We start from the raw sequence: 24,307 nt of genomic DNA, 5'->3' as shown, positions 1-24,307 counted from the left end.
AGTAGCAGTACTACAGTACAGTGGTAGTATAACAGTAGCAGTGCTACAGTACAGTGGTAGTATAACAGTAGTAGTACTACAGTACAGTGGTAGTATAACAGTGCAGTGGTAGTATAACAGTAGTAGTGCTACAGTACAGTGGTAGTATAACAGTAGTAGTACTACAGTACAGTGGTAGTATAACAGTGCAGTGGTAGTATAACAGTGGTAGTATAACAGTGCAGTGGTAGTATAACAGTAGTAATACTACAGTACAGTGGTAGTATAACAGTAGGAGTACTACAGTACAGTGGTAGTATAACAGTAGTAGTACTACAGTGCAGTGGTAGTATAACAGTAGCAGTACTACAATACAGTGGTAGTATAACAGTAGCAGTACTACAGTACAGTGGTAGTATAACAGTAGTAGTACTACAGTGCAGTGGTAGTATAACAGTAGCAGTACTACAGTACAGTGGTAGTATAACAGTAGCAGTGCTACAGTACAGTGGTAGTATAACAGTAGCAGTACTACAGTACAGTGGTAGTATAACAGTAGCAGTACTACAGTACAGTGGTAGTATAACAGTAGCAGTACTACAGTACAGTGGTAGTATAACAGTAGTAGTACTACAGTACAGTGGTAGTATAACAGTAGCAGTGCTACAGTACAGTGGTAGTATAACAGTAGCAGTACTACAGTACAGTGGTAGTATAACAGTAGCAGTACTACAGTGCAGTGGTAGTATAACAGTAGTAGTACTACAGTACAGTGGTAGTATAACAGTAGCAGTGCTACAGTACAGTGGTAGTATAACAGTAGCAGTACTACAGTGCAGTGGTAGTATAACAGTAGTAGTACTACAGTGCAGTGGTAGTATAACAGTAGTAATACCACAGTGCAGTGGTAGTATAACAGTAGTAGTGCTACAGTACAGTGGTAGTATAACAGTAGCAGTACTACAGTACAGTGGTAGTATAACAGTAGGAGTACTACAGTGCAGTGGTAGTATAACAGTAGCAGTACTACAATACAGTGGTAGTATAACAGTAGCAGTACTACAGTACAGTGGTAGTATAACAGTAGTAGTACTACAGTGCAGTGGTAGTATAACAGTAGCAGTACTACAGTACAGTGGTAGTATAACAGTAGCAGTGCTACAGTACAGTGGTAGTATAACAGTAGCAGTACTACAGTACAGTGGTAGTATAACAGTAGCAGTGCTACAGTACAGTGGTAGTATAACAGTAGTAGTACTACAGTACAGTGGTAGTATAACAGTAGCAGTGCTACAGTACAGTGGTAGTATAACAGTAGCAGTACTACAGTACAGTGGTAGTATAACAGTAGTAGTGCTACAGTGCAGTGGTAGTATAACAGTAGCAGTACTACAGTACAGTGGTAGTATAACAGTAGGAGTACTACAGTACAGTGGTAGTATAACAGTAGCAGTACTACAGTACAGTGGTAGTATAACAGTAGTAATACCACAGTACAGTGGTAGTATAACAGTAGCAGTACTACAGTACAGTGGTAGTATAACAGTAGGAGTACTACAGTACAGTGGTAGTATAACAGTAGGAGTACTACAGTACAGTGGTAGTATAACAGTAGGAGTACTACAGTACAGTGGTAGTATAACAGTAGGAGTACTACAGTACAGTGGTAGTATAACAGTAGCAGTACTACAGTACAGTGGTAGTATAACAGTAGGAGTACTACAGTACAGTGGTAGTATAACAGTAGGAGTACTACAGTACAGTGGTAGTATAACAGTAGGAGTACTACAGTACAGTGGTAGTATAACAGTAGGAGTACTACAGTACAGTGGTAGTATAACAGTAGGAGTACTACAGTACAGTGGTAGTATAACAGTAGGAGTACTACAGTACAGTGGTAGTATAACAGTAGGAGTACTACAGTACAGTGGTAGTATAACAGTAGGAGTACTACAGTACAGTGGTAGTATAACAGTAGGAGTACTACAGTACAGTGGTAGTATAACAGTAGGAGTACTACAGTACAGTGGTAGTATAACAGTAGGAGTACTACAGTACAGTGGTAGTATAACAGTAGGAGTACTACAGTACAGTGGTAGTATAACAGTAGCAGTACTACAGTACAGTGGTAGTATAACAGTAGGAGTACTGCAGCAGCTTTGCTGGATGCTGCAGCAGCTCTGATGTTGGTGTTTGCTCAGCAGGTTATTTTTAGACCAACAGCGCACACACACGTGCACACACACGTGCACACACACGCGCACACACACGTGCACACACACACGTGCACACACACGCGCACACACAGGCACACAGTCCACAGCCAGACGGTCGATGCTGTGACAGAGTGAGGACGCTGAGAGAGAGAATATTAAACACATACAGATGGTGAAAAGTTCTCCTTCCACTGCACACTCAGCATGGCAGCTCCTCCGGTTCCTGGTCGACCTTATTGATGAGCTCAGGGGGATTTCTTGGTGTTAGAAGATCAGTAAACTGGTTCTGAAAGATGCAGGATGACATCACCGAGCCTGTCCAATCAGAGAGTCACAGTCTGTCATGTGATCTCCTGTCAGAAGTCAGCAAATCAGAGTTAAAAGGACACGGTGTTGTGGCTGCAGGTGTGACAGTGATGTCACCACCTCTGACTCACCTGCCAGGGGGCGTGGTCTCAGACTGACCGATGAATTATGGAGGTTTAGTTTGACTGGCTCCTCCTCCTCCCTGGGTCACCTGAACATGAGCAGGTGGACATTCTGCTGCAGTTGCTTTGGTTCTAACAGGAACCTTCTGTCATGAGGAGAACTCGTTCTGGTTCAGTTTCAGTGTCAGCCTCCCTGTGAACGGGTCGGTTCTGTGTCTACATGGATTCGTACTCGCTGATCACACAGACTCATTTATGAGCCAATCACAGGCAGAAAGGGGCGGGTCTTCACCTCTGACCGGCTTCTGAAACTGCCAGCTGCTCTCTGACAGAGATGGTACCACCGGAAGAAGAGAAGGCCCGGTTCTGCAGAGCAGCCCGTTACACATGCCGGCTCTGAAGGGTCCAGCCTCGACCCGATCTGCATCCTGACAGCCCATCTGGATCATTTCCTTTTGTTTGAATGGAATTGCTGTATCCAGTTTATTTTAGTTTGATCCAGATACCTTCAGGACCAGAACTGAACACCTTCCATCCCGGTTCTGATTCTTCTGGACCGTTTTCAGTTCATTTAGAAGCATTTTACTTCTCTGGAACCTTGACATGCGAATATGAATCTGACTTCTGTATCTTACCAGTAACCTTGAATCTAGATTCTGACATCTGGGATGAGCTTTCAGATCATAACATCTGCATCTTCTGCTCGGGTCTCGGTGATATCATCTCCTTGATTATATTTTACATTCTGGATCCGGTCCTTGTGTTATAAATTGGACCTCAGATTATTGAATCATAGTTTGGTGTTTTGATCATCTGATCCTCAGATCTGTGTGTATGGACTGGATCAGATGTCCCACCATGTGGACTCGGCTGTAGAAGTTCTGACTGATGACGGACGGGTCCATCACATGAGACAACAGAATCAGAACCACTCGGTCTGACGTCAGACAGATTGAACAGGATGACTGACAGCAGCTCCATATCTTAATGAGGCAGGATTAGCTAAACGGAACCTCTGGTGGCGATGAAGACAAACAGTTCTAAATGTCTAAATGCTCTCAGTTTCCACTCAGAACAAGTCAGAACATTTAACCGCGATAATCAGACCTTTAATAAATGTTCTCAAGGTTTCCTTTATAATTTTTATTCTGACAAGATCCCAAACTAATGCCACGTATTGCAAACTGCTTAGTTCCAGAGCGTTCCCCGCGTTCCAGAGCGTTCCCCGCCTTCCAGAGCGTTCCCCGCGTTCCAGAGCGTTCCAGAGCGTTGCCCGCGTTCCAGAGCGTTCCAGAGCGTTCCAGAGCGTTCCAGAGCATTCCAGAGCGTTCCCTTCATTCCAGAGCGTTCCCTTCATTCCAGAGCGTTCCCCGCCTTCCAGAGCATTCCCCGCATTCCAGAGCGTTCCAGAGCGTTCCAGAGCATTCCAGAGCATTCCAGAGCGTTCCAGAGCGTTCCAGAGCATTCCAGAGCATTCCAGAGCGTTCCCTTCATTCCAGAGCGTTCCCTTCATTCCAGAGCGTTCCCTTCATTCCAGAGCGTTCCCCGCCTTCCAGAGCATTCCCCGCATTCCAGAGCGTTCCAGAGCGTTCCAGAGCATTCCAGAGCATTCCAGAGCGTTCCCTTCATTCCAGAGCGTTCCCCGCCTTCCAGAGCGTTCCCTGCGTTCCAGAGCATTCCAGAGCGTTCCCTTCATTCCAGAGCGTTCCCCACGTTCCAGAACGTTCCCCGCGTTCCAGAACGTTCCCCGCGTTCCAGAACGTTCCCCGCGTTCCAGAGCGTTCCAGAACGTTCCAGAGCGTCGCCCCGCGTTCCAGAGCGCCGCCCTAAACTAAAGTGATTTATTTTTAAACTTCATTTAAAAGGTGAAATGAACACTTCAGGGAACTTTTTGTCCCAATAAGTCGCCGTAACTTCGAGCCTCACCTGCTCTTTGTCATGTTTCGATCTCTGAGGACGTCGGTCTGTTCGGGTCACGCAGCAGAATTGTTCTGATTGGGCTCATTTGTTCAGTGTGACATCACCAGTCATGTGACTGATGCTGAAGGGCAGGTGGTGCACACCTTCTGAGTCACAGTCGTTCATGTAGTAGAATACAAAGCTGATCTGGACCCATCTGACCCAGAACCAGAACTGGGTGGACAGCATCTTCATCATCATCAGCTGTGTTTGTGTCCCGAAGCTCTCAGTCTTTGAACCTGTCGATCTGCCTGTTGTAGGGGAGAGGGGAAAGGGTCGTTGCCATGGTGCTGAAGGAGCTTCCTGGTAGAATGGCCTCCTCTGAAGGAAACCCCCTCGTCACCGTAACAACCAAGGTTGGCATGACGACCACGTTTGTTTATGTGGCTGTGCTCAAAAATGTCTTCTTCCTTTGTTTCTGTTTGTTTGCTCGAAGCTGCAGCTTCATATTTAGTTTTCACACACGTGCACATGCACACACGTGCACACACGTGCACATGCACACACGTGCTCATGCCACATTGTGCACACACGTGCACGCACACGCAGGTTTTTAGCTTTTAACCAGTGTTCAGTTGGAGGAAAAGTGTGTCTTAGTTCATTTTTCACCCTCAGTGTTTTAAAGCCTCTGACAGAACAGAACCTTTATCAGAACCACTATCAGAACCACTGTCAGAACCACTGTCAGAACCACTGTCTGAGCCTCTATCAGAACCGCTGTCTGAGCCTCTATCAGAACCACTGTCAGAACCACTGTCTGAGCCTCTATCAGAACCACTGTCAGAACCACTGTCTGAGCCTCTATCAGAACCACTATCAGAACCGCTGTCTGAGCCTCTATCAGAACCACTGTCAGAACCACTGTCTGAGCCTCTATCAGAACCACTATCAGAACCGCTGTCTGAGCCTCTATCAGAACCACTGTCAGAACCACTGTCAGAACAGCTGTCTGAGCCTCTATCAGAACTGCTGTCAGAACCATTGTCAGAACCATTGTCTGAGCCTCTATCAGAACCACTGTCAGAACCATTGTCTGAGCCTCTATCAGAACCACTGTCAGAACCATTGTCAGAACCTTTGTCTGAGCCTCTATCAGAACCACTGTCAGAACAGCTGTCTGAGCCTCTATCAGAACCACTGTCAGAACCATTGTCAGAACCATTGTCTGAGCCTCTATCAGAACCACTGTCAGAACCATTGTCTGAGCCTCTATCAGAACTGCTGTCAGAACCATTGTCAGAACCTTTGTCTGAGCCTCTATCAGAACCATTGTCAGAACCATTGTCTGAGCCTCTATCAGAACCACTGTCAGAACCATTGTCAGAACCTTTGTCTGAGCCTCTATCAGAACCACTGTCAGAACAGCTGTCTGAGCCTCTATCAGAACTGCTGTCAGAACCATTGTCAGAACCATTGTCTGAGCCTCTATCAGAACCACTGTCAGAACCATTGTCAGAACCTTTGTCTGAGCCTCTATCAGAACCACTGTCAGAACAGCTGTCTGAGCCTCTATCAGAACTGCTGTCAGAACCATTGTCTGAGCCTCTATCAGAACCACTATCAGAACCGCTATCTGAGCCTCTATCAGAACCACTGTCAGAACCGCTGTCAGAACCATTGTCTGAGCCTCTATCAGAACCACTGTCAGAACCATTGTCTGAGCCTCTATCAGAACCACTGTCAGAACAGCTGTCTGAGCCTCTATCAGAACTGCTGTCAGAACCATTGTCTGAGCCTCTATCAGAACCACTATCAGAACCGCTATCTGAGCCTCTATCAGAACCACTGTCAGAACCGCTGTCAGAACCATTGTCTGAGCCTCTATCAGAACCACTGTCAGAACCTTTGTCTGAGCCTCTATCAGAACCACTGTCAGAACCGCTGTCAGAACCATTGTCTGAGCCTCTATCAGAACCACTATCAGAACCGCTATCTGAGCCTCTATCAGAACCACTGTCAGAACCATTGTCTGAGCCTCTATCAGAACCACTGTCAGAACCACTGTCAGAACTGCTGTCAGAACCACTATCAGAACCACTATCAGAACCACTGTCAGAACTGCTGTCAGAACCATTGTCTGAGCCTCTATCAGAACCACTATCAGAACCGCTATCTGAGCCTCTATCAGAACCACTGTCAGAACCATTGTCTGAGCCTCTATCAGAACCACTGTCAGAACCACTGTCAGAACCATTGTCTGAGCCTCTATCAGAACCACTATCAGAACCGCTATCTGAGCCTCTATCAGAACCACTGTCAGAACCATTGTCTGAGCCTCTATCAGAACCACTGTCAGAACCACTGTCAGAACCACTGTCAGAACCATTGTCAGAACCTTTGTCTGAGCCTCTATCAGAACCACTGTCAGAACCGCTGTCAGAACCATTGTCTGAGCCTCTATCAGAACCACTATCAGAACCGCTATCTGAGCCTCTATCAGAACCACTGTCAGAACCATTGTCTGAGCCTCTATCAGAACCACTGTCAGAACCACTGTCAGAACTGCTGTCAGAACCACTGTCAGAACCATTGTCTGAGCCTCTATCAGAACCACTGTCAGAACCATTGTCTGAGCCTCTATCAGAACCACTATCAGAACCGCTATCTGAGCCTCTATCAGAACCACTATCAGAACCGCTATCTGAGCCTCTATCAGAACCACTGTCAGAACCAGGTGTGGAAAGGTGGCAGCTCTGGTTATTACAGCGCCACCTGTGACCACACAGTTCTTTCACTCCGGTCAGAACATTTCGTGGAAGGCTGAGTGAGCATGAGCTGAAACATTTAAACAGATGAGATTTGAATGTGAGGCTGCCCCTCCCCCCATCAGCTCAGCATTTGATCCTGCTGGTGACTGATTCAGAAACCTTTCACAGGCTCTGCAGTGTCCTCACAAGATGTGTTTCTAACAGATTTATCAAACACTGTTTGCATTTGTTTCTGTACAGAAAGATAAAAACTGGTGTTCAGAGCTCAAGGTTTGTCTGAGCATCTAAAATCCAAAGAGACAACAAACACTCAGCAGATTTAACGATTAATCTGTGATGAAGTGATCAGTGTTCACAGAAACTGTGGCCAGCAGGGGGCAGCAGCTCGCCTGTGACTGGTTGAGTGATGTAAACGTGACCAGGTGTTGTCAGTCAGGACTTTGGCTCCTTTACTCACCAAATCTGAGAGATGAGAAGTTTATACAATTTATACAGAACCAGTTTTAAAAAGTAGCTGAAACTTCTCTCTGATCCAATCCCATGAGCTGCACGAGGCGACTGTGGAGAGAAAAAACTCCCTTTTAACAGGAAGAAACCTCCATCAGAACCAGAACCAGGAAGAGTCCATCTGCCTGGACCAGCTGGGGCTGAGAGGACAGGAAAGAGGGGACAACAAGCAGCGTAACACCAGGCCAGAGACACCTGCTGAGAGAGAGAAACACAAGTTAATGACAGCAATGATGTCATCTGTACATGGAGGGAGGAGAGGTGCATCATGGGAGCTCCCCCAGCAGGCTGGGCCTATAGCAGCAGAACATGGAGGGAGGAGAGGTGCATCATGGGAGCTCCCCCAGCAGGCTGGGCCTATAGCAGCAGAACATGGAGGGAGGAGAGGTGCATCATGGGAGCTCCCCCAGCAGGCTGGGCCTATAGCAGCAGAACATGGAGGGAGGAGAGGTGCATCATGGGAGCTCCCCCAGCAGGCTGGGCCTATAGCAGCAGAACATGGAGGGAGGAGAGGTGCATCATGGGAGCTCCCCCAGCAGGCTGGGCCTATAGCAGCAGAACTATGGGATGTTTCAGGCTCACCTGAGCCATCCCTAACTATGAGCTTTATCAGAAAGGAGAGTTTCAGCCTGATCTTAAAGGTAGAGAGGGTGTCTGCTTCCTGAAGCCAAACTGGCAGCTGGTTCCACAGAGAGGGGCCTGATAACTGAAGGCTCTGCCTCCCATTCTGCTTTTAGGGGCCTGATAACTGAAGGCTCTGCCTCCCATTCTGCTTTTAGGGGCCTGATAACTGAAGGCTCTGCCTCCCATTCTGCTTTTAGGGGCCTGATAACTGAAGGCTCTGCCTCCCATTCTGCTTTTAGGGGCCTGATAACTGAAGGCTCTGCCTCCCATTCTGCTTTTAGGGGCCTGATAACTGAAGGCTCTGCCTCCCATTCTGCTTTTAGGGGCCTGATAACTGAAGGCTCTGCCTCCCATTCTGCTTTTAGGGGCCTGATAACTGAAGGCTCTACCTCCCATTCTGCTTTTAGGGGCCTGATAACTGAAGGCTCTGCCTCCCATTCTGCTTTTAGGGGCCTGATAACTGAAGGCTCTGCCTCCCATTCTGCTTTTAGGGGCCTGATAACTGAAGGCTCTGCCTCCCATTCTGCTTTTAGGGGCCTGATAACTGAAGGCTCTGCCTCCCATTCTGCTTTTAGGGGCCTGATAACTGAAGGCTCTGCCTCCCATTCTGCTTTTAGAAACTCTGGGAACCACAAGGAAACCTGCAGCCTGAGAGCAAAGTGCTCTGTTGGGGAAATATCCAACTGTGAGATCTTTAAGATGTGATGGAGCTCGGTCATTAAGAGCTTTATATGTGAGGAGAAGAAGCTTAGATTCTATTCTGAATCTAACAGGGAGCCAATGAGGAGAAGCTAAAACTGGAGAAACATGATCTCTCCTGTTAGTTCTCATCAGAACTCTGGCTGCAGGGTTCTGGATCAGCTGGAGGCTTTTCAGAGAATCTGTGGGACAGAACAATAATAAGGAATTACAGTAGTTCAGTCCTGAAGGAACAGATGCATGGAGCAGCTTCTCTGCATCACCCTGAGACAGGATGGTCCTGATTTTAATGATATTACGAAGGTGAAAGAAGGCAGAAACCTGTTTTATATGAGAGTCAGAGGACAGATCCTGGTCAGAAATAACTCCAAGGTTCCTCATTTCCAGAAGATTTTCTTTTTTCTTCAGTCAGCCGGTCCTCTTGGTTCTTTTTATAGATTCTTGTGTTCTGTTCGCTTCCTCCTTTAGTTTTGGTTATTAAAGCCTCGGAGACCACCTGGTCCTGGGTTGGATCCGCTGCTGCCTAAGCCTGACAGACCCGAGACTTAAACAGGAGCGATCTGCTCCGGGTCCGACAGAGTTCTGGACTATCTGGGTCCGGTTATTGGATTTCAGGTTGAGACAAGAGAAGATGTTGTTGTGGAGGTGTGAGGAGGTGAGACTGTCTTTAAAAGCTCAGAACTCAGCTTACCGTTAAACCAGAGGCTGAGGTTCTACTTAGGCCCAGTTACAGGAACCCAGCTCATGACTGGGTCATGTGCAGCAGGAACCGGTGCTGTTCCTGCCCTCAGTCTGTCTGAGAGCAGCTCTGAGGTCCAACAGAACCTGGACAGAGCGCAGCACGGCGGTTTCAGTGGGGGGATGTTCACAGGGATCCAGCTCCGGGGTTTTAAAAGAGGAGCTGAAAGTCCAACAGAACACAGTAGATAACGGGCCCGATGTTTCAGTGTGTTTGGTTTAAATCTTCATTGGAAGTACATCGGGACACTTTCTGGGTCCAAACGGGTGATGGAACCAGAAGCAACATTACTGATGAAAGCCAATCGATGAGCTCAGAGGAATTGAATGTCCCTGAAAGGAAAGTTGGCAGCGGTGCTCCAGGACCATTAAGAGAAGCCTCCAAGCTCTGAGCCGCCCTAACGAAGCGGTGAAGTGAGCCTAGAAAGCTCCCAGAGACTAAATTATTAAGCCCTCTGATAAGAGAGATCAATAGATTAAAACACCAGAAGGATAAAACCAGGGCAGGGAGCGGTGACAGAGGCTGGGAGAAGCCCGGTTTTATGGTCCTGTAGCATCTGCCCGGGTCAGAACTCAGAAAGTATGAAGCAGTGATTCTCACCGGCTGCTGGATCAGGGAGCTGTCAGGATCTCTGAGCTCAAAACAAAATGCAGTCTTTGACCCCCCCCCCACACTGACCCGCTGTCTCTGCTCTCCAGCTGGTCGGCGAGCAGCAGGAGAGTCGCCCCCTGCTGAGCCCCTCCATCGATGACTTCCTGTCAGAGAGCCGGAGCGACGCCGCCTCCACCCGACCGCTCACCTCCAACACAGCAGGTACTCTCCCCATAATTACCCCATCCTCCTCCTCCCCCAAGCCCCGCCCCCAAAGCTTCTGAACCGCACCTCCGTCTCACATCTGGCCCCAGCTGCTGAGAGACCTTCCATCTTTCTGAGTCAGCGGCTCTGTCCAGTCAGAACCTGCACACTTCGGATCGGATCAGAACACAGTTGTTTTCTAACGCTTTGAAATGTTTGATTTTCTCTCCACAGTTTTACTCTTTAAACTGACCCCCCCCCCCCCCCCCCAGATTAACCCCTCCCTCTTGGTTATTCTTTCTTTGTACATTATTGGTGCTGCTGGTCAGCTGCTGGTCAGCTCAGTCAGTTTCATCATCCTTCCACAGACAGCTCCAAACTGTCCAAACTGTCCAAAGTGACCCTGCGGGACAGTTTGGACAGTTTGGACAGTTTGGACAGTTTGGACAGTTTGGACAGTTTGGACTTCTGGTGCTTGTCCTCAGCTGATGAACCTCTCAGAGTCGGGATGTTACAGAGGTTATCTGACTCCAGATGACTCACCTGATCCATCCTCTCTAACTTTCAAACTTCCTGCCTCCTCCTCTGTGCTCCCATCGCTCCTTCTGTCCTCTAACTTTGCGTCCTTGGCTGTCGCGCCTCCTCTGCACCCATCTGTCACCTCAGCAGGAGCCTCAGTCGTTAATTAACACCTCTGACCTCCTCTGTCCTCCTCCTCAGCAGCGTTCAGCAGGCGGCTCGCTCTGCTGCTCCTTTCTGTATTTGCATAAAAAGTGTCAGAGCTGAGACTCAGCGTCTGAAATTACAGCTCGTCAGCTTCAGACTGGGATCATGTCCCCACCGCCTGAGGATGTTCAGAGGTCACTGCCTTATCGATCATCTGATACAGATATCATGAGATGCACAGGAACAAAGTGTCCGATTCACCCTCAGAATCAGTGCCGACTTTAAACCTGAAGAGCTGGACCGACCCTGCTGGTCCAACAGCAGATTCAGATATTGGAAACACTGATGATCAATAACCTGTTGTTAAGGTGGCAGACTCACTAAGGTGATGAAAGATATTAGTAAGATGGTTACAGACCAGGTTTCCAGTTCTAGTTGTTTCTGAGCCAGAAGTGACCATATATGGACAAGTGGGAGGAGCTTATGTTTGTTTTCCAGGTTGCTTCCATAATTCATCTTCTATATTTAAGCTTTGGGTCACTTTCTGAACAGTTATATATATGCACTGTGTGCATGTATGCATGTGACCCTTGTGAGATGTCTTCTGTCTAAAATGACTCTTTTGGTCAGGTTTATTCCTCATCTGCATTCTCTGTGTCATCGTAAATCCTCCGTTGCTTTTAGGATTATCCAGCCATACATCTCAGTACAATACAATAAAAATGGTGATCGTTTAGTGGATTAACTCAGGCAAGTCAATAAGATAAATGACAGAAAACAGAACCCTCTTAATTATGTGAAGACAAGATACATGAAAGTATTACAATAATGCAAATTCACACTGGACTGTTACTCTTTTTTTTTACCATTTCACATATTTAGAAATGATAGATACGGTTTGAAACACAGTTGGCAAATAACCAGCAAATGTAACTCATTTGCATAGTTCAAAAATCACATGACAGAGGGACATATTGTAAAATGGCTGCATTCATTACAGAGTAGAATCTCATGTGAGCACATTCTCTGTCTGGAAAGACACCATCACAGTGGAGAGTTTTACCAAATAAAAAACATAGGCCAACTTCATAAAAACATGGCAAAATTATTCTGGGACACACAATATCTAACCAAGAGCGTAACCATGACAACGGGGAAGTTGTTAACCTGTTGGAGCAGCTAACTGAGCTATCCAAAGCCCAAGTAATGCCTGGAATAAGAGCCCAAATCAAGATGCAGAGCAGGAACAAAATGGAGGAAAAGGAGGAAGTTTAAAGCATTTCTTCCCCTGATCATCAGGGGAAATGTGAGATCTCTGGAGGATAAAATGGACGAGCTCGGAGCCCTGATGAGGACAGCAGGAATATAAGGCTGCAGGAACAACTCTAACAGCTCTCTGCTCAGCTTTAAGACTATCCGGGCAGACAGAGACTGCAGACAGAGCGCTAACAGTACAGGAGGAGGATCACAGAGCTGGTTAACAACAGATGGTGGAATCATGGACCTGGCTGCAGGAACAACTCTAACAGCTCTCTGCTCAGCTTTAAGACTATCCGGGCAGACAGAGACTGCAGACAGAGCGCTAACAGTAAAGGAGGAGGATCACAGAGCTGGTTAACAACAGATGGTGGAATCCTGGACCTGGCTGCAGGAACAACTCTAACAGCTCTCTGCTCAGCTTTAAGACTATCCGGGCAGACAGAGACTGCAGACAGAGCGCTAACAGTAAAGGAGGAGGATCACAGAGCTGGTTAACAACAGATGGTGGAATCCTGGACCTGGCTGCAGGAACAGCTCTAACTGCTCTCTGCTCAGCTTTAAGACTATCCGGGCAGACAGAGACTGCAGACAGAGCGCTAACAGTAAAGGAGGAGGATCACAGAGCTGGTTAACAACAGATGGTGGAATCCTGGACCTGGCTGCAGGAACAGCTCTAACAGCTCTCTGCTCAGCTTTAAGACTATCCGGGCAGACAGAGACTGCAGACAGAGCGCTAACAGTAAAGGAGGAGGATCACAGAGCTGGTTAACAACAGATGGTGGAATCCTGGACCTGGCTGCAGGAACAGCTCTAACAGCTCTCTGCTCAGCTTTAAGACTATCCGGGCAGACAGAGACTGCAGACAGAGCGCTAACAGTAAAGGAGGAGGATCACAGAGCTGGTTAACAACAGATGGTGGAATCCTGGACCTGGCTGCAGGAACAACTCTAACAGCTCTCTGCTCAGCTTTAAGACTATCCGGGCAGACAGAGACTGCAGACAGAGCGCTAACAGTAAAGGAGGAGGATCCCAGAGCTGGTTAACAACAGATGGTGGAATCCTGGACCTGGCTGCAGGAACAACTCTAACAGCTCTCTGCTCAGCTTTAAGACTATCCGGGCAGACAGAGACTGCAGACAGAGCGCTAACAGTAAAGGAGGAGGATCACAGAGCTGGTTAACAACAGATGGTGGAATCCTGGAGCGTCTCTGCAGCCCAGATTTTGAACTGCTGGCTGTGAGTTTCTGTCCATGTTGTCTGCTGAGAGTTCACCTGAGTTACCTGCTGACGCTGTGTGTGACATCATCAGCTGAGTTGTTGCTAAGCAACAGAAACAACAGCCCAGCCCACTGATGGAGACCTCTGAAGGTTTCTACCTTCCTCTCTGCTGCACTTCAGCTGGTTTATGTTTTATTTTGTTCTCTGTAACAACAGCTGATCTTTGATAATAATCAATACTGCAGGGATATAATTTACCTTCAGGGATCAATAGTTTTACTGAATTTCAAAGCAAACATTTACCTGAAAAAAGTTGATCTTAGAGAATCTGGTGAGAGTCTGTTGTCCAATGAACAATGGTTGCAGAACATTTCTGATGACAGAACAGCATCAGTCCGTCAGAATGAAACTGAAGGAACCCGGTTCTGCTCAAACACACCTGCCAGACGTTAGGTCCAGGTTCTGTGACGGCCTGTTCTGTTGCAGTTCTGTCCACAGCTCTGGACCTGGTGGACCTCAGCGACCCGGGTGAGAGCAGCAGCAGCAACAAGGACCGAAGGAGGAGCCCTCTGAGGAGGAAGGGAAGCTCCAAAAGTCCACGACGGCGAGTCAGAGCCGAGGAGACGGAGCTGATCCGGATGGAGGTGGAACACCTACCTGCCAGCCCCAGAACACCTGAGAGGATCTCCCTGGACTCAGGTGGGTCAAGACAACACATGTGGCCACCTGGCAGGAAGGGAGGTCAGGCTTTTAAAGCATGAATCTGTGAAGGAAGGCTGTGGGTCGGATCTGTGACCAGAACTTAAAGACAAACAGAGTTTATCTTTTCTTCTGTGTAAATTTGCTGATTTATTATGATTTGTTCCGACAAAATGTACCACATCAGACCTGATGTCTTTAAAACAGCTTATCATAGAACCGTAAATACCTGCTGAGGTTGCGATTGTCTGGTCAGCATCATCATAATTTAGTTAAAAGCTTTGTAGTGAGCTCTAATCTGAGCTTTTAGTGTGATGAGAACTTCCTGTTTTACACTCGAGCCGCTGCAGGCACACAAACACAAGCCTGTATGAGCTCGTTTTAGTTCAGGCTCACAGGAAGTGAGATGATGCCGCTTTGATGATGACGATGTCATGTTTCTGTATCTGTGGCGTGTTGTCGTGTTCGCAGTCAGTCTGTCGTCTACTCGGGACAAATGCGACGATCCGAACTTGGATGTGGAGGACGGGGGACGCAGGAGGAGATACGAGAAGAGATGCACCTCCCATCACTCCTCCAGCGAACTGCTGTGGTAATAAAAAGGCTTTAGCTCAGAAACAATCTTCCTCCAAACAGATTTTTATCTTGGCTTCATGTTATTGGGATTAAAGGAACTGCATTAGGCTGCTTTAAGTCATATTTATCTGATAGATTCCAGTTTGTTCTTGTAAATGAAGAATCTTCCTCACACACCAGAGTAAGTCATGGAGTTCCTCAGGGTTCTGTGCTTGGACCGATTCTTTTTACTTTATACATGCTTCCATTAGGTAACATTATTAGACAGCATGGCATAAAGTTCCATTGTTATGCTGATGATACTCAGCTGTACTTATCTATGAAGCAGTAACACTTTTAATTGATTCATAGAAACAATTAACAAAATCAATTGTTTCATTTTGAAAGTTTAATTTCTATTCAAATAAAATCTGGGCGTGGCCACCATGATGGCACCATGATTTCTGAACTGTTGTTTCGAAGCTTTGCTGATCTATAGAGCCAAAAGTGACCATATTTGGACAGGAGATGGAGCTGCAGTTCATCCTTAAACCTGATTGGTCTAATGAATATTTATTGATTAGTTTTTGAAGGAGCAGCAGCACACTGGTCTTTCAGACCTGATGGTCCATCTTTTATCTACAGAATCAGCACATGTTGGTCTGTAGGTGGCACTAAGATGATGTTTTCCTCCTCTTCAGGTCTGCAGAGTTTAAAACGGATCCACTGACAAAGAACAACTTCGACATCCACAGCTTTGATGATCTTGACTTCATATCTTCGACACAGGTGAGCAGCAGTACCACCATTCTTACTGTCGTAAAAAGGAAAAAGTTCTGAAATGTAAAAGCTGCAGAGTCAGTGGGTAGTTCAGGGATGCTGGGATAAAGCAGCGTTGCAGCAGCTTTGACCTTCTGCGGGTTTTTAGTGTAACTTTCCTGCTGACCTGCGTGTTTCCAGGACTGCGGCGCGTCCCGACAGCGCAGACGGACGCGCTCTCTGCTGCTCAAAAACGAGTCTCTGGAGGACGAGTTTGTGCGAGCGAAGGCAGCAGTCGAGGTAAACACACTCTGTCCTCTGTTTTCTGCTGGTCAGACCTCCACCTGCGTCTCCTCAGACAACTCATGATTCAGCAGACGATGAACTCAGATCAGTTTACAGCAGCGGACTGACTCAGGATCAGTTTCATATCTGTCATAGCTGCAGGATAAACACACAGAGATGGTTCAGAGAGTCCATTTAAAGTAATAACTCACAAATCAGAAAATAATGACACAACTTTCTGAGATCTTATTGAGATGTATGAGCCAGGCTTTGGTAAAATACCTGCTGGTTAAAGCACAGCGGCGCTCTGTCTCAGCCCTGTTTTGGCATCCTTAGATTAACAATCTGTTGAACTGTGGATTTATATCAGTTTGAACCGGAGTCCAGGAGCTCCCAGAGGTTCAACAGAAAGGCTTCAACAGGACGTTGGTGAAGGGTTAGTTTCTGTCTGTCTGTCCGCTGGCTGAGGACACGCCGTCATGCTGCTGTGGAGAGTTCAGGTGTGTTTCCATACTTTACCTCATCAACACACCTGCTGAGTGATTTAATGCAGAAACATAGACAGAATGAAGCTGTTCCTGCAGTCAGAAACACTCCAGCTCTGTATACAGATAGTTACTGATCCCAGAGGGAAACAGGTTAGCAGTTAGCTGGAAGTTAGCAGTTAGCTGTGAGTTAGCAGTTAGCTGTAAGTTAGCAGTTAGCTGTGAGTTAGCAGTTAGCTGTAAGTTAGCAGTTAGCTGTAAGTTAGCAGTTAGCTGTGAGTTAGCAGTTAGCTGTGAGTTAGCATTTAGCTGTAAGTTAGCAGTTAGCTGTGAGTTAGCATGTAGCTGTAAGTTAGCTGTGAGTTAGCATGTAGCTGTAAGTTAGTAGTTAGCTGTGAGTTAGCAGCAGAGGCTAGCAAACAATGCTTTCTCATCAAGTTTGTGTATGTCATCTTCATTAGCTAAGCTGTTAGCGTTAGCTTCAGCTAACAAAGTAATGTGGGAACAATAATGTTCATCTTTCAGAAAGGAACAGCAGTAACTCCTTAGAAGTTGGTGTACGTCATCTTCATTAGCTAAGCTGTTAGCATTAGCTTCAGCTAACAAAGTAATGTGGGAACAATAATGTTCATCTTTCAGGAAGGAACAGCAGTAACTCCTTAGAAGTTGGTGTACGTCATCTTCATTAGCTAAGCTGTTAGCGTTAGCTTCAGCTAAAGGAGGAAATAAATCAGTAAATAAACCATGAGGAGTTATTTCATTAGCTAAGCTGTTAGAGTTAGCTGCTGCTAAAGGAAGAAATAAATCAGTAAATAAACCATGAGGAGTTATTTCATTAGCTAAGCTGTTAGCGTTAGCTGCTGCTAAAGGAAGAAATAAATCAGTAAATAAACCATGAGGAGTTATTTCTTCATTAGCTAAGCTGTTAGCGTTAGCTGCTGCTAAAGGAAGAAATAAATCAATAAATAAACCATGAGGAGTTATTTCATTAGCTAAGCTGTTAGCGTTAGCTGCTGCTAAAGGAAGAAATAAATCAGTAAATAAACCATGAGGAGTTATTTCATTAGCTAAGCTGTTAGCGTTAGCTGCTGCTAAAGGAAGAAATAAATCAGTAAATAAACCATGAGGAGTTATTTCTCAGATGCTTCCATTTCTCTGCTCTGAAGTTCAGGCTCTGAGAGTTGGAACTGATCCTCTTTGTGGCTCAGTTCCTTCAGTCCAGCGTTGAACTGGACCAAGTTGTTAAAACAGTGGGATGAAAAGTGGCTGCTGCACATTCACAGTCTTTAGCTAACTCTGCTGGAACATTAGCCTCAGATATAGTTCATAGTTTTTGGGGAAATTTACACCTGACTTCAGACACCCTGATATATGCTCCCTGAAACAGGAAGAAGGGATTTTTAAATATGTCACCTTTATGTGGAGGCTACTCTGCGCTGGTTCTGAGGTATAATAGAACCTTGCTGGTCTGAACGGATTGCTGAAGGAAACATCTTCAGACCCAAACAGGGTTCTGATGTCAGAGTTGTTCCATTGAGACAGAACCATGATGATTTCCACGAGGCTTCAGGTCTGAAGATGATTAAAGTGCAGATTTTCTGTCAGAATTTCAATCCGAGTTCTCGGGTCGATGAGTTTGTGTTCAGTGACCCGATCACAGCGGAGCTGCTGAGTTAAAGCTCCTATTCTTCACCTCGATGGGTTCTGAATTTAACCGCAGGTGTTTTAATCCACCTGAAAGACTTCATCTCAACATAGTGCCTGTTGTTGTGTTCCAGTCCGACACCGAGTTCTGGGACAAGATGCAGGCTGAGTGGGAGGAGCTCGCTCGCAGGAACTGGCTGGAGGAGGAGTCAGAGGGTCAGCGGCCGATCCCGCCCACCGTCTCACCTGCAGAGAAGGTAAGATCAGGTCTCTGTGTGGAGGGCCCACAGGTGTCATCACATTACATCAGCTCTAAGGGGTCAGAGAACGCCTGCCATTTCCCAGAATGCACCTCTGCCTCTCAGATAATCCTCTCAAATGGATGTTTGTCTGAATTAATCTGCAGCTTTAATCCTCTGCTCTGAGACCAGCTGCGGTCCGTCTGCATCAGTAATCAGCTGTTACATCACCATGGCGACACCGGCAAAGCTGCTCTGATGTCAAACATCTACTCAAACAGATCCCAGATCATTCACATCAAAAACAACCTTTTAACTTTAACGTGACATTTTTTATCATTTTTAACATGAGCTGCAGAGACAGACCAGCAGGTGATGAGGGCAGTGCACGTGTGCACGTGTGCACGTGTGCACGTGTGCACGTGTGCACGTCAGTGTGCACAACACGCCGGCCTCAGACTCCTTTACATCCGTTAATAAACTGGAACAGTTTCTAAAATATAACAAAGCAAAAATGTTCAAGAAGACAGAAGCAGCAAAACAAAACAACAAATTCAGATCTTATTTCCATTTTCTCTATTTTTCACGTTTTCTGGGAGCGTGTCTGAAAGAAAAAGTCAGTCCCTCAGTTTTTGGCCAGCAGGCGGCAGTATCCACCAGATGAAGCAGCTCATACTCAGGCATTTGGTGCATGAAGGGAAACTCCTGACTGGACAGTAGGTGTTTGGGACCTTGTGTTTGTCTGAGGTCAGGTGGCCTGTGGTGGTTTTTCTGTAGTTTAACGATAGAAACAGATCAGATCAGAGTGGACTCTACCAACGACGAGGGTTCTGGTTCTGGTCTGATTATGTGTCTGCGACCTGCAGGGTTACTACTTCAACACCAACAACCCGTACAGAGACTGGTCCAACGCCTTCGCCGAGGGTCAGGAAAAAGCTCGAGAGGGAGACCTGAACGCCGCCGTTCTGCTGCTGGAGGCCGCCATCTTACAGGACCCGCAGGACGCCGAGGTTTGGATCACAAACAGTCCCTGATGGCGTTTAAAAAGTCCAAACAGCCGCTGCTCTGGCTGGACTGTAGATGGTATCGTGTTTGATAGCGTGACACATGTCTCACTGAGGTGACCTGCTGAAGCTCCTCCTCTTCCTCACCTCTTCCAGGCCTGGCAGCTGCTGGGGACGACTCAGGCTGAGAACGAGAACGAGCAGGCCGCCATCGTGTCGCTGCAGAGGTCAGAGTTCACAGCCCTCACAGCGGTAAGTGATGTATGAAGCCAAACTCTAACTGCTCACCTGCTGCAGGTGTCTGGAGCTCCGCCCCAACAACCTTCCCGCCCTCATGGCGCTCGCCGTCAGCTTCACCAACAGCAGCATGGAGCAGGAGGCCTGCGACGTGCTGCGCCGCTGGATCAGGCACAACCCCCGATACCGACACCTGGTCCGGGTCAGCAGGAGCCCGCTGCAGGGCTCCCCGGCCACACCACACAGGGGCCGCTGCTTCTCCATGCCGGCCAGGTGAGAATACCTGCCACAATCCCATGAGCCTCACTGACTGTTGCTGTAGCAACCCCTCTGTGTGTGTGTGCAGGACAGAGCTGCAGGACGTCCTGCTTCTCTTCCAGGACGCCGCCCTGCTGAACGTGGACGCCGTGGACCCGGACCTGCAGACCGGGCTGGGCGTCCTGTTCAACCTGAGCTCAGACTTCAACAAGGCGGTGGAGGCGTTCAGCGCGGCGCTGTCCGTCAGGCCGCAGGTAACGCACACAGAGCGGGAAGTCGTCTGCAAACAACGCAGCGTCCCTCTGACTGCAGGGCGATGATGTCACAGTGACATCACGGCTCTTGTGTGTCCCTCCCCAGGACTACCTGCTGTGGAACCGGCTGGGAGCGACGCTGGCCAATGGGAGCCGCAGCGAGGAGGCGGTGGAGGCGTACACCCGGGCCCTGGAGCTGCAGCCTGGATTCATCCGGTCCAGATACAACCTGGGAATCAGCTGCATCAACCTGGGAGCTCACAGGTACGTACACCTGTCAGCTCACGTTGCAGCAGGTCACAGTGCTGAGGTCCTGTTCTTCACCCGATCCTGGTTCTGGTTCTACTCCTGCAGGGAGGCGGTGAGCAACTTCCTCATGGCTTTGAACCAGCAGAGGCAGAGTCAGCGCTGCAGCCACCAGCAGATGTCGGCCAACATCTGGGCTGCCCTGCGGATCGCTGTTTCCATGATGGACCGGCCCGAGCTGTTCCAGGCCGCCAACATGGGGGACCTGGACCTGCTGATGAGGGCCTTCGAGGTGGGTGACGTGTGAGGGTCGGAGGAAGCAGGAGGAGATGTGAAACCAAAGAGACGAACACGGCTGCAGCGCATTTACTGTCCAACAGCACAACCCTTTATACGAAAAGAAGCCTCAGAACAGAGCGTCTGAGGCTTTAAAGCCATCGCACTGTCTGACTGTAGCCCGCCCAGCTGTGATGTCACTCTGATGTCACAGCAGTGAGTTGAGTTTGTTTGGTGGGAGCTGCTGTTCACCTGCTCACATCCTGTTGTTTATTTCCACTGAAACACCACAGAAGAAGATTTAACACATCAACATTTAAAAAAATTAAACAAGTTTTGCTTAAAAATATATTTAGAACTTCAACAATAATCTGATAGAAAATTTATATTATTAGTATTAGTGATTTGGAAACTTTAAACTCAGTTTTTAGTCTCTTTAATCTACAACCTCAAGAATTTGGAAGGTATGAAAAAAAAGACTAAAGCGACTCTTCCTGAATTAAACATATTTCATCTTCTGTCTCCTCAGCTTCATTTATTTTGTTAATAAACAGCCAAATTCCTGCAAAATACGTGGGAAAAGTTTCAGTGCGAGTAGAAACGTGGTGTTCCTGCAACATCCCATAAAGTCAGTGAACCTTTTCCCACTTTCCCACCTTCTGCCAACACTTAAAGCCGTTCTGACTCTGAGGAAACCAGGTGATGCAGAGTTCCAGCTGTTATTTTGTCCCATTCCTCCTTAAACAGGTCTTAAGGTGTGCAGCAGGGCGGGGGGGTGGTTGTTTCTCTGCTGGGGACAGGTCAGGACTGCAGGCAGCCAGTCCAGCACCCGTACCTCTTCTTCCTCAGCCAGGCCTTTGGACTGTGGCAGAATGTGGTTTTCCATGGTCTGCTTGAACAATGCTGGGACGTCCCTGGAAAAGATGTGGCCTTGAAGGCAGCATATGTTGCTGTAAAATCTCAGTGAGCTTTTCTGCATTAATGCTGCCGTCACAGAAGTGGAAATGAGCTTTGCCCCCTGATCCAACCCCATACCATCACAGAGCCTGGCTGCAGGGACTGGCTGCTGACAGCAGGCTGGATGCTGCTTTTGCTCTTTGCTCCATTTCTTCCAACAAAGATGTGGAATACTGATGGGTCTGACCACAGCACACGTTTCCACCGTGTGACGGTCCATCCCAGACGCCTCCGAGCCCAGAGAAGTGGACGCCGCCTCTGGATCATGGTTAAAATCTCCTGTTTGAAAATCAGTGTTTACTCCTTATCAGCCCTAAACTGCCCCATCCCAACTTTTATGGAATGTGTTGCAGGTAAGAAGTGTAAAGATTTGTTTGTCCACATGAAATATGTTGAGTTAATAATCTCAGCAATGAAATAAAAAGTAAGGTTAGAAAGACGGCGTCACATCAGCTTTGTTCTGTAATAAAACCAACCAATCACACGACAGCTGCTCTGTTCGTACTGATGTGGAGACGAACTGTGAATGTTTGATGTTAGGCATGTTTGTAACTTCCTGCTGTAAAAGTCTTCATCATACAGACCTGACACAGGAAACCAGCCTGCTGCATGTGTGAAAGGAAACGTGTTGTAAAGTGACACTTTAACACGTTTCCTTGTTGAATCTGTGCTTCCTGATGTTTCAGGAGTGAAAATAAGTTAAAGACTGACTCATTTATTTTATTTCATGTTGAACTCGACTTGTTTCAGCTGCTCTGACCTCACAGGTGATCACATGATCAACATCATGTCTGAAGGAGTGAGTCAGAATGAAAAACAGCGGAGACCATCACCCACAGCTGAAGCCATGATCCAGACCACAGAAACAGATCCTGCTGCTGTTTGTTGTTCTCACACGATCCAAAAAGCGTTTAAAAGCAGGAAAAATAAGGCACATGGAGGGAGAGCGGCTGAGAACATCACAACGGCTTCATGTGGGAGGAAACTCTTACAGCTGATAGTCAGACATGTGGCATCTTTCACTGCAGTGATGAAGAGGAGGAGAAGAAGAGCTGAGGCTGCAGAAAGAAGAAGCTGACTCAGCAGATTCAGATTAAAGTTGTTTTCAGCGTTTCCCTTAAACTCACAGGTTTGTCGTCACGTCACTTTCTTCCTTTTGTAGCTTCATGAAACATCAATGATGATGGGGACAGAAACGGGGAGCAGAAAAAGGTGAAAACTCACCTGTTATTTCCTGGTGTTCCAGCAGGGGGCGCCATCACACCTGCAGGGCTCAGATCATGTGATCCGGAAACATAGATTTCATTGGACAGCTGCAGGCTGATATGTGGAGAATACAGTGAGAGCAGGTGAACTGATGCTGGTCCTGTTTCTACCTGAAGGGAGCCTGTGATTGGACGAGCCAGAGCCTGACAGGTGTGTGCGAAGCCTCGGATGTTCTGTTTATTTCTGTTTTCTTCTGAAAGGTCGTGTTTTTCTTGTTTTGTCACTTCCTTCCTGTGGCTGCCTCTCAGGTGAATCTTCTGCTTTCAAACCCATAGAAGCTAAAGCATCAAATATCTATAAAGCACTTGAACCCACATGCAGCTCACACCAGCTCTATTTGTCACTGGTTGGCAACCAAATTTCATTTAAAAACAGCCACACTTTAGAGCAATGCTCCTGTTTTTATTGTTCAGCAGCTCAGAGTTCAACAGACGGAAACTGTTAACCTGAATCTGAATCAATCGATCTGATTATCGATGTCCGTTGGTCTCAGTTTGTCTGCTGAACCCTCAGAGTTGCTTCTCTCATGGGAAGATTCACCAAACATTTAGGTTTCAGGGCAGTCTCAGCAGAACTTCCTGCTTTGATGTGATCAAACAACCTGATCGGTTCACCATCATCTGTGTGAATCTTCCCCCGCAGCTTCTCATGAATCCTGTTTCCTTGTGTTTTTATGTTTCTGCCGTAAACAGACAATAATCACATGTAAACTGAAGATATTTTAGAAATAAAGATACACTTCCTGGTTGTTCGTGTGGGCTCCAGTTTGTGTGTCAGCAGTGCCCTCTGGTGGCAGCGGGATGTGCTGCAGGAGCACGTTGCTCCTCACTTCACTTTGTAAACTGACAAATGACTCACTTTGGTGACAGTAATGTCTTATTATCATTATCAATATTGCTTTTATTGTTGTGAGAGTCGTAGTTCGGCCATCTGAGTTGGCTGAATATGCTCTCTGTGGGTTGAGATGGAATCAAACCTCCACCGTGAACCTTGCTCCGGACACAAAGAGCAGGAAAACAATAAAACTTCATGCTCTTATGATCGATTTTCCTCCAGAATCGTCATGGAAATAAGTGGTTTGTCTGAGTGTGTTAGCGTCAATAAATCAAAGGTAAACAACACCTGGTGAGAAGCAGCTGCAGGAACACGAACAGATCAATGATTTGTTCATTCGGTTTACTCTGAGGCTTTGAGCGGCTCGCACACAAACAGTCTGCTGTGATGCAGTTTTAACCTTCTTTAACAACAGCGATTATCATTAATCACAGCGGACACTGATCAATAACACACTGACAGACGCTGCTGTCATTGATCAGCACCTCAGTGCCGTTCATAAAGCTGACTC

The 24,307-nt window shown here is 47.1% G+C and overlaps 1 protein-coding gene across 2 annotated transcripts in view; it reads left to right on the top strand.

Moving 5' to 3' along the window:
* Nucleotides 1-21,289, top strand: part of pex5lb (peroxisomal biogenesis factor 5-like b) — a 32,490-nt gene extending 11,201 nt beyond the window's left edge. Inside the window, exons 1-13 of one of the 2 annotated variants that reach the window (XM_072363402.1) lie at nt 4,596-4,938; nt 10,558-10,672; nt 14,285-14,497; nt 14,969-15,089; nt 15,754-15,841; nt 16,013-16,111; nt 18,360-18,482; nt 19,331-19,474; nt 19,625-19,695; nt 19,766-19,978; nt 20,052-20,217; nt 20,324-20,481; nt 20,572-21,289. In XM_072363402.1, the coding sequence (XP_072219503.1) occupies nt 4,867-4,938; nt 10,558-10,672; nt 14,285-14,497; nt 14,969-15,089; nt 15,754-15,841; nt 16,013-16,111; nt 18,360-18,482; nt 19,331-19,474; nt 19,625-19,695; nt 19,766-19,978; nt 20,052-20,217; nt 20,324-20,481; nt 20,572-20,770 (1,782 nt within the window). In that variant the 5' untranslated portion in view covers nt 4,596-4,866 and the 3' untranslated portion in view covers nt 20,771-21,289. Of the gene's footprint in view, nt 1-4,595; nt 4,939-10,557; nt 10,673-14,284; nt 14,498-14,968; nt 15,090-15,753; nt 15,842-16,012; nt 16,112-18,359; nt 18,483-19,330; nt 19,475-19,624; nt 19,696-19,765; nt 19,979-20,051; nt 20,218-20,323; nt 20,482-20,571 lie in introns of those variants that run through there. The other variant, XM_072363403.1, reaches the window with a different exon arrangement.
* The last annotated feature ends 3,018 nt before the right edge of the window (nt 21,290-24,307 follow it).

The sequence above is a fragment of the Leuresthes tenuis genome, unplaced genomic scaffold, assembly GCF_036924035.1.
Source record: "Leuresthes tenuis unplaced genomic scaffold, fLeuTen1.0.hap1 SCAF_14, whole genome shotgun sequence".
Taxonomy (NCBI): domain Eukaryota; kingdom Metazoa; phylum Chordata; class Actinopteri; order Atheriniformes; family Atherinopsidae; genus Leuresthes; species Leuresthes tenuis.
This window is presented reverse-complemented; position numbering and strand designations above follow the sequence as displayed.